Source organism: Egretta garzetta, unplaced genomic scaffold (assembly GCF_000687185.1).
Source record: "Egretta garzetta isolate BGI_Z169 unplaced genomic scaffold, ASM68718v1 scaffold381, whole genome shotgun sequence".
Classification (NCBI taxonomy): Eukaryota; Metazoa; Chordata; class Aves; order Pelecaniformes; family Ardeidae; genus Egretta; species Egretta garzetta.
The window spans coordinates 353,268-372,494 of record NW_009258483.1 but is presented as its reverse complement, the minus strand read 5'-3'; the positions used below and the strand labels follow the sequence as shown (position 1 = coordinate 372,494).

Here is a 19,227-nt window from a genome sequence, read left to right as displayed (position 1 = left end):
TCTGCATAACCTGACAAGATCCCTATACTTGGTTGCCTGCCCCTTCTTCCAGGGCTGGTAAGCTCTCCTTTTTTTCCTTAGTCGCAGTAGTAGACCTCTGTCCAGCCAGGCCGGTCGTCTTCCCCGCCGATTTGTCTTATGGCACATGGGGACAGCCTGCTCCTGTGCCTTTAAGACTTCTTCCTTGAAAAATACCCAGCCTTCTTGGACCCCTTTGCCCTTCAGGACTGTCTCCCAAGGGACTCTCCCAACCAGTGTTCTGAGCAGGTCAAGTCTGCCCTGTTATGATAATGATATAAACCATTGTCAATATTATATAAGGTTACTAGACATTAGTTGCTGTATTGTGCTGTGGATTCAGCAGAAATGATTCGGCCTTTCAACTATTTGAAGCCATTGCAAGCTAATCTTATAATAGGAGTTGGGCTTCTGCATTCTTAAATTCATTTTGTCCTACCTTCTCTGATAGGCCTCTGTGAAAAAAAGTAGTCTGTTGGGATATATCCAGTCACAGGACCAAGATTTATGATTAAACCAACCAATTAAAAGGTGAAGATAGCTAAAGCAATGCACTTGTTTAGTTTGGCCATTCTCACTAACTTTTATCATTCTGCATAGACTTCTAAACCTTGGGGGGGAATAAACACATATTTCTTGGGATCTGTCTGCACATAATTCTTGTTTAATGTAACTATTGTCTTCAGATATAATGGGATCTTTTGGATTGTTTAAAATGCTAACTGCTGTAAAATGTTCTGGATCAAACTGCATTTAGATGAGTGGAGATGGCTGGATAAGTTTTAAATAACTTTTTTTAGTTATGAGAAGTGATCTGGACGTGGATCTGGAATTCCTCAAAGGTCACTAACTGATTGATGTTACTGTGCTTCTGGAGCATACGCAAATTCTTTTAAAGCCAGCTCAGGAATTTTATACGGAGCATGTCCTTTGGGAATGGAAGGAGTTCGAGTCTTTTACACCCATCATTGCCTCTTTGCCAGGCTGAGCTGGATACTGATCACTGACCAGTATAGCAATTATTCTTCTGATCCTCCTTGCCTTGGAGAGTTGTGAGATGAACAAGAGAGTTATAAAAGTGCCTATCTAGACTACACTGAGATGACACTTCTGTTAGACTTTATTTATATGCATAAATGTTGGCTACAGGATTCAGATTAATTCAGATGAAGTGTAAACTTAAAAGCAAAACCTAGCAGAATATGAAAGTGAATATGCATTTAGTTGTTTGTGACTATCCAGTTCTAGTTTGCAGTTCTGCCTATGTATGATCAACCTTATCTAACCAAATGCAGCAATCATTCAGTTGCATAAAATAACTGTAATATAGAGTTGAAAGTAATCAGAAGGTTGAAGAAGTGCACAGTATCAGTCCAGGTCTGTTTGGCCATGTAACAGGCTGCACCAAGCCTGCTGAGTCTCGCAGGTATGAATCTAAAGCTTGAAAAGATTCAGTGCATCATTAGAGAACTTACTGGTTATGATAGCAGTATCAGCACTTCAAATTTGTTTGAAATGCTGGCCTTACTGGTATTGTTCCACTGTATCTCAGAGAAACTTTTTTTGTTGATAGCAAATAAAAATACTGGGGGAGGAGAGGAAAAGATAGAGAGCTGCTTCTATTTTTAAACATATCTAAAAGCTCAGATTTCTGCTGGGTAGCCCTTGTTTTGCAATGTCTTCTTGTGTAACAAATTCTTGGATGGGGGAGGAACTCTTGTTATACTTAAGTGGAAATCTTGCACTACTTTTCAGCAGATCCTCGATATTTCATATGCAACTAACTTTTGAAGTATAGTTTTGAGAAATGGCGTATACTGTTATAATGGGTTTCAACTGACTTACGAACAAAAACTTTATGGTAACTGTTTCTTTAGGGAAATTATAGCATCTTGTATTTATAGTTATGTGTTATTGTTCAAAAAATTTTACATATGTATGCCTCATTAGGTTACCAGAGATGATCTTTAATGTAAATTTGTTTTATTTTTGTTTATAGCTCTAAGGAACAGGCAAATAGATCATCAGCATGAGGGGTATGTGTCCCTGAAACATCACATGGAGAGAAAATTCCAAGAACTGGAAGGAGAACTTGCTTGTCAGAAACAGGTATAAGAATATGGAGAAGCCATGTTGGGTTGCTGCGGTGCTATCTAGCAATCCTTTTTTCAAGTTTGGTTTTTTTTTTTCAGAAAGTTCTGTTTTAACATTGCTGTAGTTGCATAAGCTTTTATTTTTTGCCTTTTTTTTGCTTAAATTGATGAGATTCGTAATGACAGTTTAGAAAATTACATACTACTTGTGTAGGAGCTGTTGCTTTGCTTGTCTGGCAGCTGCCCCTTGTAAGGAACTGTTAAGAAAGTGTTTAGTAATCTGAGATTGTGTAAGATTATTTTATGTAGACAGCACACTGCTAAATTTGTTAACCTTGAAACTGCAGGAAAGGTCAGCATCTAGAAAGCAGAGGCAACCTTAGGCAAGTTTATCATACTCCAGATTACGAGGCTTTTTTTCCCCCCTTCTGCCTCTTATTTTGCTATCATTTCATCATAAAGGAATAATCTTACATTTGACCTTCAACTGTAATACCTATGGGGGGCATTATACCACCTCTCTCTATATTACAAACTTTAAAGAACAACAAAACCTTCTTTGGTTTTGTATAAAAATGTATTTGATATTAACATGACTTTTAATTATTTACATATGAATGTGTTTAACCATTGGAACTAGAATGGTTAATTTTTGGCCTGTCAGCCAAACCAATATGTAATATAACTGGAAGCAATAAAAGAGATTGTTAAGTATTTACATCTTGCACCCAGCACCTGCCAATCCAAGTCTCGCTGCCTTCAGTATAGCAGTCCTGCTAAAATAATCCATCTTCATCCAGGAGTCTTTTATCCATGGGCTTCCCAAAGACAGTTTATGAACCTACCCAAAGGAGTATGAGCACTTCTCACTTGAACAATACTTGATAACTGGCTTGATTTAGAAGTTATCTTTGTGTGTTTTGTGGTTAAACTGTAACGATAAAGGTGATTAACTGGTGTTCCACAAGCATAAAGGCACATCATCCAATACATGCTATTTCTCTTAACTTTTTTTTTTCCTCCTCCAGTGTGATATCTCCATTGTTTATGACTTACAGTTAGAGAAGCACATCTTACGTGCTTGCCATTGGGTCTCTTTGCAGTCATTCCCCTTAACCTAACACATGATACTTCATCCATTAGCCAAAATACTTTGTGGCCCCACCTTCTTGTTTTCAAGTTTCAGTCATGATTTATCAGTTGAACTCCTGGAAGTAGTATCTCATCAACACTTTTTTTAACACTTTACCAGTCTAGGCACCTGAATGGCCGCTCACTGCAACAGTTTAATTTCTGGAAAATCCATGGCTCCCCTATGAACAGTTTTTCATACACACAGGTGGTGTGAAGAATGAGTTTCACACTTCTTCAGTGATGTCATTCACTGGTGTCTTTGATTTCCATGCATTGGACTCTGAATAACTTGCAATGTTACTTTGGAGGAATTTCACACCAGAATGACCATTCTGTAGTGCTGTTCTTACTTGGGATTGAAATGTAAACTCCTCTAGCTACAGATTTTTGTTTTCCTAATTATGAAAATCAATGTGACTGTTTTGATTATTTTCCTTTAAATTGAAATCCAATAGCTGTATAGGGGAAAAAAAAAAGTCTTTCCCATAGCTTCCTATCTCTTGGCAGCCTTCTTGTCACTTTATCTTTGTAGTGGAAAACATGGTAGTATTTTTCTGACAACTTTTCAGTAAGGCTGTAGTTTCTTAGCTTTTTAGTAGTTCTGCAAGTGTTCACTTTAAAAGCCTCTTGACTGCAGCCAAAACTTTCCCTTGTAACAGCAGTGAGTTGTTTTGTTTAACTTAACTGGTTTCCACCAGGTACTGGTGTTACCTATCTATTACTCCCCTTGTAGGAACTGCTAGCCAAATTTGATGCAGAAATGAAAAAAAGGGAATGTGAGTTTCAAAAGCAGACGATTGAAATGGGTAACTTAGTTCTGTCCCATGAAGTTAAGGTAACTTACTTTTAAGCTTTTACCCTTTACTCAATGAATGTGTTTATTATAATCTGAAGTAATTTCTGTGAGAAACGCATGAAAAGATGAGACTCTTGTTGTTGCTGTTTTTCTTCCACCTATGTATTGAACTAATCATTTCCAGGACAGCAGGAAGCAGGGATATATGTGGTATGAATCTTAAGTTTGTTTATAGTGACTGTGGTTTTTTCCTACACAACCAAAAACTACCCATCCCTGGAAACATTCAAGGCCAGGTTGGATGGGGCTCTGAGCAATCTGATCTAGTTAGCAGTGTCCCTGCTCACTGCAGGGGGGTTGGACTAGATGACCACTAGTGGTCCCTTCCAACCCTAACCATTCTATGATTCTATGATTCTATGAAAGGCCCATCTCATCCTTCGAAGGCTAATAATGAGGAATTCACTCTTCCAAAATCTGTATTCTCTGCATGTGCCATCTTTGCTAATCATCATCCAACATTACTTGCTTGGTTCTCTGGTGTCTGTGTTCAGTTGCTTCAGTGGTGGTTTAACTGATAGCCTAATAATTCAACAAACCGAGGTGTATAGGTAGAGGGGGAAGAAATCCTCACATTAAACCAACTGATAGCATAGGGAAAAGCAGACAAGCTTTTAGAAAGAAGGCTTGTATGCCTAAAAGATTGTCAGCTTTTTCCAGCTGTGTTGATTTTTGTCTAGTAAAATAAGTTACTTCTGACTACAAACTACAAGGTAACTTGCTAAAGGTTTATTAGGGTAGCAAAAGGGTTGCCCGGCCATTAGTGGTATCCATGGGTTCCTGCATCTTGAATGTTGACACAGTTGGAGTTTAGTTTCTGGTTTTGTTTTCTTGCCTTGTCTTGGGCCTTCTTTAAAGGACACTGCTGTAGTAATGGACATAAAACCATTTTGTCTTATTGTAGTCTTGACTATAAAGATTGCTGTTGACTCAGTATGAATAAAGGAACTGCAACTGCATGTATATTTATTAAATGTAAATTTGCCCATACTGCTTACTCTGAGATATGCAGTATAACTCTGATAGTACTTCAGAATAAAACCTTTAATCTTTGCAATTTTCAGACTCGCATGCTTGATTAGATAGCTCTAATACTGTCTCAGTTTCTAATACTGCTTGCAGCTGCATCTGAGTGTAATAGCTCTCAGTAGGCCTCATGTGCTAGATGCTATTAAATCTTTTTTTTTCTTTAGGAAATATATTGTCCATATTGAGTTATGTATTTTATATATTTTTTTAATATATGTAGCTATTATTTGCACCTGAATTGGTGGTGGAAGTGTTGAGCAAGGGAAGGAGAGTTCATCTGCAGTCATTTCCCCCATTTATTGGTGAGGCCACTTGCAGGGGAAGCGAAAAAGTCACTGAATGAAAAACTGTGTAAAAGGAACTTCAGGCAGAGATAGGAAGGGGTAGCATGCAGGATTAATGTTAATGTAGGTAATAGATATAAGAAGAGGATACAAAAAAGGATATTTAGCAGTAATATGGGAGTAGAAATCTAAATAACAGCAGAGGTTATAGCCTATGGGGAAGGTGTTTTAAAGTGCTTTGTTGATCTAATCCTTATACCATGCAAAATATTACAAATTTAAAAACTCACAAACAAATGAAATACCACCCCCTAAAAAAACCCGACCTCACAACTTTCTATACTATTTTGTTTGTTTATGGAGCTGATGCTAACACTTCAACTGTATAAGGGCTCTGGACCTCTTAAAAATTAGGTTATACCAGTCTCTCATTAGAATTCTTAAGCCTTATTCTCCTCCTTTCTAAGGTGAAGCTGCTGACCAGAGAACTGGAGAGAGAAACTGGAACGCAAACACCAGAATCACTGCAAACAGCGGAAATGTTTGATTTGAGACTGGAGAAAGAAAACCAGTTCAACGATTTTGTTGCTCTGAAAGATGCTTGGTATTGTATAATTTTGATTATGATCGAAACAGACTGCTTTTCACAGACTCTGCAAGTCCACAACACTTTCAACTTACTCTTCTTCACATACTATTATTTTAGCAACAGCTTGGGATGGTGGTAATGTATATTTTTACAACAGAAAGAGGTAATCTTTTGTATGAAATATTTGCTAAGTTGTATGGATTCAGGTTAATTCTGCTACATTCTTTCTGGATGAAATCTGTCTCACTTTAAAAATAAAATTTTATCTCAGAAGTTTTAATGGTACAGTGGTTCCCTCTGCCTTTACTGCAAAATGGAGTACCTCTTTCAAGTAGTAAATATAATGAAAAAACTTAGTTCATCCTACTTCTAGAATGTGCAGCTAGTGTTGGTGTCTCATATTTCACACACTTGATTTGAATCCAGTAAGTCCAGTTCTGTTCAGTCACAACTTTATGCTTTCTCAAGCAGCTACAGATTGTGAATATAGTGACAGAAAATAACTCATGCAAACCAGAGTATTATTGGGAGTTTTATCTTTTATCTTTTACTCATCACTAGTTCAAACTTAAGAAATAAGACTTACTTGTATTTCGATTTTTGTTCTTTCTGTTTTGCTTTAGTCCTTTATATCCAAAACTTTGGATACATTTTGAAAATTTATATGCAGGTCAATTTTGGAGGGTAAGAACATTATAGAACTATTACTTGCACGTCTCCTTTTTTACTTACCATTAGATTTTACTTTTCTATAGGCGCTCTTTGGTGGTCTTTTCTTCTAACAACTCACTTCTGTCTTATTTTAAACCCAGTCTCTATTTTTTTGTGAGTGCAAGTTCAGGAAATTAATCTGTGAACGAAAACTGAATATTCAAGGAAACATTTTGCTCCATGGATTCCTACAATCTCTTATTTTGGGCCACCTGATCAGAGCTCTTTCAATTGTTCAATTACTGTGAAGAATATTTGCAGTATGGTAAAAGAGTATGTTGAGTGGAATGGTTCACCTCTTAAAATGGCTTCTCTATGAGTCATCTTAAAAAACAACTACATTTTTAGGATCATCCTGGTCCCATACTTAGGTGAAATACTGTTGTTCTTTGTGTTAATCACAGTCTTAAAGTTCTGTGATAAATTGGAGTTAAACTCTCTGCAGTGGTATGAGAAGGATTCAGCCCTGGTCCTAAGTCCAACTAAATAGTGGCATTCTTAGTTTGAAAAAAAAAAAATGCAGAAGACCTCCCCGCAACCTGCTCCACTGACAAGCGGATATTGAATTCTCTTTCCACTGCTTCCAACAATGATTCTTTGAATTTGCTCGAAGCAAATTGATAGGAAAGTAAATCAACAGTACTAAAAAATAATGTGCTTATGTTGCTTGAAACCTCACTTTATTCCATCTCTACGTTTTCTAGGCGTGAAGAACTAGCTCATGCTGCCAAGGAAGAGGATGCAATGCCAGCTTCAGTGAAAAAAGCTCAAGTCAAACAATTAAAAAAGTTGAAGCAGCAGATTAGAGAACTGCAGATGAGACATAAAAGTCTGGAAATTGAGCTATGCAGAAGAGAATGGAGTCACAGTGCTTGTTTAAGAGAGAAAGATGCTCTTATTAGAAAGTGAGTGACTTGATTTATCTTGTTCCATGAGCTGTGATGAGAGAAATTCAAAACATCATAGTTACCACTTTTTTGCCCAACTTTTATTTATGTGACAAATTCACAGTAATTCATGGTTAAACAGATAACCACACATGGAGTACTGTGTCCAGTTCTGGTCCCCACAATTGAAAAAAGACACAGATGGACTGGAGAGGGCTACAAAAATAATCAAAGGGCTGGAGAACCTGCCCTATGAAGAAAGACTGAAGGAGTTGGGTCTTTTCTCCCTGGAGAAGGCTTGGGGGGACCTCATTACAGTTTTCTAGTGCATAAAGGGTGGCTGCAAAGAGGGTCAAGGCACTCTGTCTTCACAAGGAGTCACATGGAGAAGACAAGGGGTCATGGGTACAAGTTGCACTGGGAGAGGTTTCATCTCAATGTAAAAAAGATTTTATTTTTTTTTTTAGAGTGAGAACAATCAATCACAACTGCCTCAGGGACATGGTAGAGTCCTCATCACTAGAGGTTTTCAGTACATGATTGGATGGGGTACTAGATAATCTCATCTAGGCTCCCTTTCTCATGAAAGGTTGGACCAGATGATCTTTCCAGTCTGGACTGTTCCGTGATCTATGTATATTGCAACAAAATTTGTAGCAAAATTTCAATATATGCATATAAACATTGATTTTATGATTGATATAATCAAGAATAATTTCCTCAAGGTTTAACAAGAAAATGAGGTCACAGGGAAAAGAAAGTATCTGGGAACCTAAAGAAGGAACAACACATAAGAAGAAAAGAACTTCTTTCATAGCTAGCCTGGGAAGAGGCAGCTGCCAGTCCAAGAAGGCTGCTGGAAACTAAAGAATTGCTTAGGCGGCCTGCATTTTGTACGAGTGGAAATTCATGGTTTACAATATGCAGTTGGCTAACGAAAAAGTCCCTCTGAGCTCCTAATTAAAAAAAAAAAAAAAGTCATTGAATAGTTTTATATCCAAAATTGCATCACACATTTTGTTAATTGTCTTAAGCAAGTATATATTGACATGGGAGGGGGGTTGTTCTTGTATGTAGACTTCAAGAAGTAATTGTAGTGCTAAAACCAGGCCAAGATTCTTATCTGATTGACCTTTCTAAGGAGTCTGCCTCTAAAGATTTCCAAATTCAGTCAATGCATGGACATGAAGAGAACTTGAGGGCACAATTGGCCAAATTCCAGAAAGATGCAGAATGGTAAAGAAGACTAAGACTTTATCTAAAGTGACATTTACAACCAATCTTAAGAGTGCCCTGAAGTCTTGACAGCATTGTGTTTTAGAAGCTCAGCCCTATGACAGTTGAACCTGTCTTGAAAGCCCTTAAATTCTGAATATGAGGTTTGCCTCATTTTGTGGACCTCCTATCACTTCTCTTTCCATAGTGGGAAGTGTGTTTTCAGTGTTTGTATATGCAGCAGCCATTGAGCTTAGGAATTTTACCCTGACAATCCAACAACTTTTAATTCTTAGCTCTTTTGTATCTCATTTCCATTATTAGCAAGTGGGAAACATGCTGTGGATGGTATTGCTGAGAGCAGTATTGGTGTTAAAGAGCAGTTTATGCTGCTTGAGCTGAGGTGACCTCCAAAGATAATTCTAAATACCCATACAAATGGACCCTAGGAGACTGTTGGGCTCCAAGCAATTAAAATGCTTTGTCCAGTAAAATACTTAAAGTGGAATAGAATAAAATAGATAATTTGGAAAGTAGAACAAGGAAAGAAATGAAGAGAGCAAACAAGGCTGACGTTTTAAAAAAAAAAAACAAACCACACACAAAAAGCCCCAAACACAAATCATCCCTGCTGAAACCAACAGCTTTGCTCTGGGTATCATAGGTATAAACAACAACTGGCTCTAGCAGCTGAGCAAGAATGGATTCTGGAACAGAGCAAAATGCAAGCAGAACTGGACTGGCAGCAGCCCTGTGAGAATGCTGAAAGTAATTGGTGTCAGAAATCAGAGGATCTAACACAAAGCCAGGTGAGAATTTCAAATTAACACAGTTTAGAAACCATCTGTTGCATAGAGAGCTATGGAGTTTTTCCTTCATGGTGTTTCTCAAGGGAAGCACATCTTCGGTCTTCCTTCATATATCTCTAAAACAGTAATTCTGTACTGTGTGCAGCAGTTCATCAAACATACTTGATCAGAGACCAGATTAATTTTCATGGACAATCTCTAATAGTGGCCTTCTCTCCCTTATAATGAAGTCAAGTCAACTTGAGAGATGTCACTTCTTTTTTCTTTGCATTGTAGCAGAAGAAGAAAGATCCCTCTTAGCTAGAATAGCCCCAGGCCAAAAAGACTTTCAGATCACAATACAGCTTGAATTCTATTAATCCTGGAAAACTCAGAGTATTTTTGCATAGGGAAAAAGAGTCCTATTTTGTGAAGCGTACAGGCTTCTATTTCCGGAAAATGAAATACAGGTTTATTGTTTAGAGACTGTTACACAATGGGCTAACAATAATTCTCAGTGACCAGTTGCCTAGTAAACTCACGGGTACAGAAGAAACACTCCTTTACAAAGTTTAGAATGCAGGCATTTACTCTGGTGTTTTATGTTACCATTGTCTTCCCAAAATGAGTCATTGGCATCAATAGGTGTAACATAGGAACACATCTGACAGATGAATCAGCATTGTCCATTTCACTTACAGAAAATGAGACAATGAAGCCAAGTTATTTTTCTGTGAAGGCAGGTTTTGATGGAGCCAAAAGGGATGTGTTTTAAGTCCCTGTCCTGTGATTTAAAATATATTTTTCTTTGATTTCCTTCTTTTCTTTTGCTTTACTTTTTTTTTTTTTTAAATCTCTACACCCTTTGTCCTTGAGATACTGATGTCCTCTGCTTTCCCTCCGTTCCCTCCCTCCTAGGTTGAAGCTGATCTACAGAAAACAGACTACAGGTTGCATGAAGTAAAGACTGCTCTTTCTGCTTTGACTGTTGAGAGAGAACAGGCAATACAAGCATCGTTTCATCAGTGTATTTTACCTGAAGGGGAGAAACAGGTTAGACAATGCTTAATGTCTTGACTTGGATGAATTAATTCTGAGATGACAACTTTATGGGGCTTGTTTCCACTAAACTTCTTGCAAGCAGTTAATCTGTTTCATATGTTTAATTCAAAATGTAGATGTGTCTAGCCTGGAATACACATGGGTTAGGTGTCACAGGCTTCATTATGGCTCTGATCCTTAGCTCACTGGCAAAAGGAGCAAGCTGGCTGTAGGCAGTTGCTCCAAAACAGGACAATGTACTGTACCATCATGGCACATCAGAATTGGAAGAATTCATTTCTGGAATGTTCCCGAGGCACTGTGTTAGTTGCAATTCAGGGTAGATTTTAAAGTTGAAAAGTTAAAATTTTAAGACAATGCTTCAAAATACTAATTTGCCAGCTGTTTAAGGTAATGTATTTTATTTTAGTATCACAATCTAGCTTTCATTTCATTGCTACTTATTAAAATATGTATATTGAAAAAAAGCCATTCAAACTTGCAAATGTAATGTTGATTTGAAGCCATGCTGGAGGACAATGCATTATGAGTAGAAAATCGTCTTTTGTAAAAGAATGAAAAGTAAACAGTGTGCTGCAGTGCGCCCTACTGGACAGCTACAGATGCTCAACGGTGAGCTATCAGAGCTTGCCGATAAGAAGCAGTGTTAAGCAAGCCTAGTGGTTTCTGAATGCAGAAAGTGTTGTGTTCAGTAAGATAGTTCCTGCAAGCAATTTTTACAATAAATTAGACAAAAGTAGGCTTCTAGCAAAAACTATGGAGCAAGTTGTTTTTCCAATGTCATTTGAAACTGGACTGATTTGCAAACTGATCATTCAAACACCAAGAGTATTGGGGTTGGGGAGGGGTTCTTCTTTTACTGTTCACATTCATGGTTGTCTTCCACTGTAACTGCCTGTTACTGTTGTTGGCAAGACTTTGTTTTCATTGTCATGCTTTTCTTTCTGTTGTTAATATACTCTCTCTGTTTTCCACTTTTGGCCTGTAAGGTAAGCGCTACCCATCTCAGCAAAACCTTTTTTGTCTCCTATTTATGTGAAGGGCCACTGTTTAAAAAACAAATAAACAACAACAAAAAAATATTATTATGAACTAGAACCTTTCCTCTTAATTTTTCGGTACAAAATTAATTGTAAACAAACAGAGGGGGAAAAGTCTGTTCCCATCTTTCTTACAAGCCCCCTTTAAGTACTGAAAGGCTGCAATAAGGTCTCCCTGGAGCCTTCTCTTCTCCAGGCTGAACAACCCCAACTGTCTCAGCCTTTCTTCATAGGAGAGGTGCTCCATCCCTCTGATCATTTTTGGGGCCCTCCTCTGGACCTGTTCCAACAGATCCATGTCTTTCCCGTGCCTACCTCTCCAAACTAAATCTCTAAGATATTCTTTAAGGCTGTGTGCAGCCTATGAAGAAAACACTGAGTGATTCCCCTTCAAAAATTTAAGAAATAGAAAGATTCCGGGATGTATTACCATATGAGCAAGCTGCTTGTATTTTACTAATAGAAATTAGTTTTTTTACGGTAGTTAAAGCAGCTTTGGCAACCTGGGTTTTGTCAGCCTCTTCAGTTCTGGAAGTCTATAAGAAGAACATTTGCTCACCAATTCATACTTTCACCAAGTATTATTCCAAAAGTCAGGCCTCAAGGCCTTTGTGAAGGCAGAGCTTCAATCATTATCTGATAAATGTTCCTTTTACTTTGTTTGCTCTTAGCTTATCTGTAACTAATGTGCAAAAGGAAGACATTGCTACTTATTTCAGAACTGAAGTCCTTAGAGGTTTTCTAGATATTTCCTATTGTCCAGGTTGTCTAGATGTAATCCATACACTCCGTCCCCTTTTCCAGTTTAGCAAAGGATGTCCAACCTCTTTAAGCTCTTGTGAACAAATGATCTCCAATGACATTTTCAAGAATTTGGCAGATCAGAAGAGGGACTGCTGTTGAGCCAGTAAGTTCTTTAAGGAGATGGGTTACCCATGCATGGAAGAGGTAGTGATAGCACACTTCAAAGAACAACCGTGATAAGACAGAGCCACCTTGTGACCACCCTCTTCCCCATCTATGCCTCCTCCCCCGTCTCAGGTTCTCATCATAGCACTTTTTTCCTTGGCAAATCCACAGAGTAAGCAGATCTCTTTCTTTTCTTCCTATGGTTCTTTTCTCCCAAGTCTGTTCATGGATTGAAAGTATTAGTATCTCTGTGTATGGTGGTATGGAGAGAATATGTGTTGCTTATTAATGAAAGGTTTTATTGTGTTGTACTTTTATTTTACAGGTATTTCAGTATGATGGTAAAAGTTCTCTGAGCAAAGATATTCCTACCTTGGAAATAAAAAAGCTGCAGGAGCAGAATGCTAACCTTCGGGCTGCTATTGCACAAATGAGGAAAGAAATGGAGAGTCTTGATGAGTTGTCCTCTCTTCCTCTGACAGAAAACAGACAGCTTGCAGAGCAAGGTGATGACTCTTGCCACTGAACTCTTAAATTCAGTTAATGTCAGTGTAGCAGTCATGGTCACGACCTATGAGGGCTAGCCGACCCATGGGTGTGTAAAGATCGTGACCGTGAAGTTCTCAGGATTCCACAATACACAAGCACATAGCAGTCTTGAGATTCTGAGCATTTCTTTATTACCAATTACTACAAAACTATTATTAGTAAAAACAAATACACACACAGTATAAGTCACTACAGAATTACCACTAGGAAAGCAAATGTATATATACATTGCAAGAATAAAGCAAATATATGTATATTACAAGTTATTACAGAATTTCAATTAGTGAAGCAAGTATATAGAATGATAGAATCACAGAATGGTTTGGGTTGGAAGGGACCTTTAAAGACCGCTTAGTCTAACCACCCTGCCATGGGCAGGGACATCTCTCACTAGATCAGATTGCGGAAAGCCCAGTCCAACCTGACCTTGAACACTTCCAATGATGGGGCATCCACAGCTTCCCTGGGCAACCTGTTGCAGTGTCTCACCACCCTCACTGTAAAAAAATTTCTTCATAGGAAAGGTATTCTCGCCCTCTGATCATTTGCATGGGCCCCTGCTTTAACAGGTCTGTCTTTCTTACAAACCATACCTGGGCACATGCCTATAAATACATCATGTGAGGTGCTACTGGTTTGACACTCACCAAACCGCTCCCAGAAGTGGGGCTAACTGAAGATGGAAAAAAAAAAAGTCTCACTTTAAAGATGATCCACATCACTGAATCCGGAGTCAGCCAGGCATCCCCAGTGAGGGTCCAGTCTGTCCAGGAGATCGCGTGCAGGGAAGCTCTTGCAGAGAGGGCCTTGCAGAGAGGCTCATTTTGGGTAGGTAGAGAGTTACTTTTTATACCTTTTTGGTGTAGATATGTAAGTGTCCATAGGGCATCAATTCCAGGTATAGTTGTTGCTGACTCCTGTTTTCCTGGAAGGTCAGTTCCTTAACACAGTTTCTTTGTCCCGCACTCATCAAGCTTTCTTTGTCCTGCCTACTATGGCTAAGCAGTAATGAGATACCCTTCTTTGTTAGTATGTTTACTGGGTGGTCTTTGTGGTGGCTCCATCAGGAAGCTAAAAATTTAAAAACATGTCAATATTAGAAATACATAATACTTTCAAATGCATCCTTTTACCAAATATTGTCACACATTGGTTGGGTGATTTTTAGCATCTCTTAGAAACATGTCAGTATATCATGTCTTACACTTTTCATTTTTACTTTTTTTTTCATTATCCTTCATGGGAAAGTCAAAGCTGATAACATTTAAAAAAAAAAAAAAAGCTGCAGAAGGTATGTCATTACAACTAGATACATTTTATAGTAAATTTCTGAAAATTTTTTAAGTTTGGTTTTGATTGGCTCTCATGCAGGCCTGTTTAGAAACAAAACTGGATTTGTTCTTCATAAACATTCTTGTGACTTTCGGAAGTCTAGAGGAAAGAGGAAAGGAAGTCAGCTGTCACTTGGTAATGGAATAAGCAGCTCTGATCTGGTTTGCTTTTTAAATAAAAATAGGCAAGGTGTAACTTTTTCAAGGACATCTTTTACTTCTGTGGAATAATTAGCCCTGTGTTCAGCACCGTTTACCAGTTACGTAGGTGCAGGTAGATAGCTGCCTTATACATCTCTGTGCCTCATTTGTGTAAACATTTAATTTCTAATTGCTTCAAACTATTCCAGAGTCAGCATACGTTGTTTTCTGTATTTCAGAAAAAATAAGATGGGTTTGATGAAAGGTATTTTGTTGTACCGACTGTTTTGCTGTCATTATGCTTCTCTGTTTCAATTTTGCAGTGAGACTGGATCTGTGCATTACCAGTTTGCAGAATTAGTTTTAAACTGTCATTTGTACGCTAGCATGAAATCATGAGCTAATTCAGTGTGCAGGCATTTTTAATAAATATAAGCATATTCTAGCTTTGTTAACAATGATACATTAATAACCAATTAAAGCAAAACCTCTGCTAATTTTAAATAAAAAAACAAATTCAAGCATAGTTTTTTGTCACAGGCAGCTAAAGTTGGTCCACTGTTTTTTGAAGATGTTATAGTCCGATGTGTAAAAGATTTACTGCTGCTAGAGTTTAGCAGTGTCCAAGAAAAGCAATAATCTTTGTCAGCTGATAAATGTAAGTTTTCAGAAATGTGTTTCCATTTTCTTTATGGGTGAAATACTAAAATAATCTTTCTTGTGTCCCTTTTAAAAATATATGGAGATTATATTCAATCACTAAAAGAGATGGTAATGTTAAATCTGGAATTTTTATGACAATGGGAGAGTAACTTAGAGGGGCATTGTGGTTTCCAGAAAGTCATCTGTTCTTTCCCCTGACTTGTCCATATACATCAATGTGTTTGGACTCACATTTTTACTGGAACTAAAAAAAGAGTATTTCAGGATTAACTTCCATTTATTGGTGATTTTTTTCAACTGTGATTGAAGCTACTGTGTCTTAATTACTCTTGTTATACTCTCAGTATTGCCAGTTTCCCAAGGATAATTAAATAATGCAGTATTGGAAGAAATAAAAACTTCTCTGTGCTCCTTACCCACGAATTGACCTTTCTAATGTGTCATCTCTAGTCACTTCTGTATTTTGTAGCTGACGGATGTTTGCTTATTGTGAGGGTGTACTATTTTTTATATTTCTTCAGCTCTGTTTACAATATATCTCCTGAAGTGGTATGCATGTAAGTGAATGAGATAAAGTTCTGAAGCAGCTGTTGCTATGAAAGCCTAAACTCTGTGTAAATACATATACATTCGTATTATCCTCTTTTCTTTTAGGTTCATTGTGCACAAACAACATTTCAACTGGAACCACTTTGAGCAATATCAGAGTCGGCTCAACTAACTTGGAATGTATAGTAAACCCAGACACAGAAAAAGTATGAGGAGGTTTGAACTACCTAAAATATCTGTATGCACATGTGTGTGGAATTAAATATTTAGCATGTGATTTTTGTTTGAATAAATACTAAAAACTGAAGCAATATATGCTTATGTGGTCAGTTCGTAATGAGTGTCAGATGAGAGCTAGCTATTACTTTTCAGCCAAACTTATGCTCATTCTTTCTAGGGAATAAATTTTGACTAGTCATTCCCCAGCACAAGTCACTCCTAATCTTTCAAGCCCTTCTTGTTATTTTTTTTTCCACTTGAAATTTCATGGTGTAGTAAACAGGATCTAAAGTAAGATAGGTTAAAATACAATTAAAAAATAAGGGTTTTCTAATTTTCAAGTAGTCTGTAGTATCTAGCAATACTTGTTTCATGTTTTAATCTTACTGTTAAGATTCATCAGTAACCATCTAAGTTCAAGAAAATTGAAATAATAGCTAAATAATAAATAAGGATGAGAGCACTGATTGCATTAAAAGCTAAGAGCTTTAAGAACTGAAACAACAACATTTAAATAAAACTTTGGAGCCTTGGGAACCTTGTGTGAAAACATGCACAACCCACCAGGTGGAGATCATGTTTAATCTTAGTTGTATCTTTTTGCTGAATACAGAGGGAGATTTGTTTGTTCCTGTTGTCAGATTATATTTAGGAAATCATGGTGTGTCAGTATAGACAACACAGATTTATTTTTTTCTCTTTGGCCACTTCCAGAATTAGGTGAAAACTGAATTTTATACTAACTATTCTTTCCTGTTGCAATAATGTTTTACAATATACTGTACAAGATGCATTCTCATATTCTACACACTTCTTTAAGTGGGGGTAGAGCCTTAAAAGAAAAGTAGAGATTGGCTTTGCTTTGGAGACAGTAAGATAGGAACTGAACATTCTCTGTGCCTGAGATTAATCCTTTGAATTACCTGTGCTTTATATGTATAGGTACATAGTAAATAGCAGATGTGCAGGCCAAAACTGGAAGTGAACAAAATGCTGGAACTGTAGTTAATGCTGTCTTCACTGATGTTGAACTATGATTTCCTGTCTGTTTCTGCTGTCTGCTTTACTTCTTCCTTAGTGCCTAACGAGCCCTCTTAGACATGGACTGGCAGCTGGAAGCACACGTAGACTTTTGTGTGTATGTTTATTTGTCTTCTTTTCTCTTTGTGTCAGCTCTGAGGAGAGCTTTTTCTCCCACCTTTTTTTAGTACCCCCCTTTTCTGTCTTTCCTGTCTTTTGTATTGTAGTGATGTACTCTGGACATGGATCTAAAGATAAAAAGATTTCTGAGTTCCACTCCTAACTCTACAGCTTACAATCTGTCACCTGAAAATAAATCTTCTGTGTAATGCTGTTGAATATTTTTATGAAAAGTTCACGAGAAATACAAGCTTAAGCAAATGGTATTCCTGCCCCAGCCATGTGATGTGCTTTTGCCTCTTGGCACAGTGAAGGTGGTAACATAGTGTGACAACCAGTGGTACCATTATTGGTCATTGCCTGGACCTCTCTTTATGTTTAGCCTCAGTGTGTTAATTTCACTGTTCATATGATGAGGGTAGAATGTAATAATTTGTGGGTGCTTATATTAATTGCTTTGATACAAATTGCTACATGTATGGCAAAATGGCGTTCCTTTTTTCTTTCACTTTGGTGTCTGTCTTCATATTTTTAGAATCTAGTCCTGCACTAATTTCTCCACCTTTCTCCCCCATAGTGTTTGTGGACCTGTATGCTTTCTGTGTATGTTCTCAAGGGTCTCCTCTTTTATGGTAAAACTATCCAAAGAAATAAGAGAATGGGAGTTGCATGACACACTAAGGCAATGGTGGTGGGTTTTTTTTGTCGGTATGGATAACACCTTTCAATGTGTACTCCTTGAATCGTAGTGTTCAGGGTGCTTTAGCTGAAAATTGATTGGGATTGCACAATTACAGTGTAGTATGCTTCTACCTAAGAAGAGTAACCATAAAGATGAGCAAGAGTTTTGTAAAATGATTTTAATGTATGTGACGTATTTAGATACTTGTGGCAATGTATAGTATTTAAAAAGTCTATAGGGAGGTGATTTGTTCAGTGATTTAAATGGATATTGAAAAGTCTCCTCTGTAGCAAGAGGGCTGAAAGAGGACAGTATATAGCCCTTGAGAAACAAGGCTGTGATCTTTTGGGTAAATACTTTATCATAATGTATATGTGCAAGTGGACTCCATTAGGTTTGCAGAGACAAAACCTGTTGTAGAATCTTTACTTTTCACTCTGCAGCCTTTCTCTTTAAAGCAATGTTTTAAGTCATACCTACCCCATATGTATGTATGCACGTGATGATCACACAAAGAAGGGTTTGTGGTAGCTTGCTATCTGCTGTAAAGTGGTTTTTTCCACATTTTATCTTAAAATGAACTACTCTCTAGTTTACAGTTCTACTGTGTTTTATATGTTTCATATGTGTATTACTTTATATTTCGAGTTAACAGTATTTGTAGGAATGTCCCAGACTGCTGCAGTGATTTGGTCCACAGTTTAATCTTGAAAATGGGCCCTCAAAAATGGGCTGTAGACTTCAACTTTACACTTTTTCTTTAACTGGCTTCTAATGCATGTTTGTACAAATCTCTAAAGCTGCAGACCACACTTTCAAAATATTAATTACAAGCACTGTCTGCTTTTTTCAGGGGCCAAAATCCAATGTCCTTGAAGAAAAGGTGGTAGATCTTGGACAACAGTTACCTGATGTAGGTCCTAGTGTTGGTCTTCAGTATGGTGTCAGCTGCACTCTACAAGGAATGAAAAATAAACTGAAGGAAGCAGCAAGAAAAATCTCAATTCTGAGCCAAGAGAAGCAGCAGCTGATTGAAATGGGAAACAGACTCAGGGCAGAAGTTGGAATGCTATTAAAGGAAGGTAAATTTATTCTACAAAAGAGTGCTAGCTTATATATTTAGAATAAAGCCTGGGAATTGTTCATCCTTTGAGCTGGAGAGAGCTAGGCTTTAATATAAAAACAAAGTGCTGGACCTGACTGATTCTTGGTCTGCATAGTTTGTGTGAGACTGTGGTGCTAATTGTTGCAAGTAAGAATATCCTGTGATAGGAGGTGCTAACATAGAACAATGAGAGTCTGTAGGCAGTAACTTTTTGTTGATGAACATCCTAGATG

General features: G+C 37.5%; 1 protein-coding gene across 1 annotated transcript in view; it reads left to right on the top strand.

Moving 5' to 3' along the window:
* The window catches only part of CCDC57 (coiled-coil domain containing 57), a 50,628-nt gene that overhangs the window by 16,574 nt on the left and 14,827 nt on the right, over positions 1 to 19,227 (top strand). The window contains exons 3-10 of the mRNA XM_035900099.1: positions 2,018 to 2,127; positions 5,882 to 6,018; positions 7,419 to 7,619; positions 9,481 to 9,625; positions 10,523 to 10,657; positions 12,941 to 13,121; positions 15,954 to 16,054; positions 18,743 to 18,971. Of these exons, the coding sequence (XP_035755992.1) occupies positions 2,018 to 2,127; positions 5,882 to 6,018; positions 7,419 to 7,619; positions 9,481 to 9,625; positions 10,523 to 10,657; positions 12,941 to 13,121; positions 15,954 to 16,054; positions 18,743 to 18,971 (1,239 nt within the window). The remainder of the gene's footprint in view (positions 1 to 2,017; positions 2,128 to 5,881; positions 6,019 to 7,418; positions 7,620 to 9,480; positions 9,626 to 10,522; positions 10,658 to 12,940; positions 13,122 to 15,953; positions 16,055 to 18,742; positions 18,972 to 19,227) is intronic.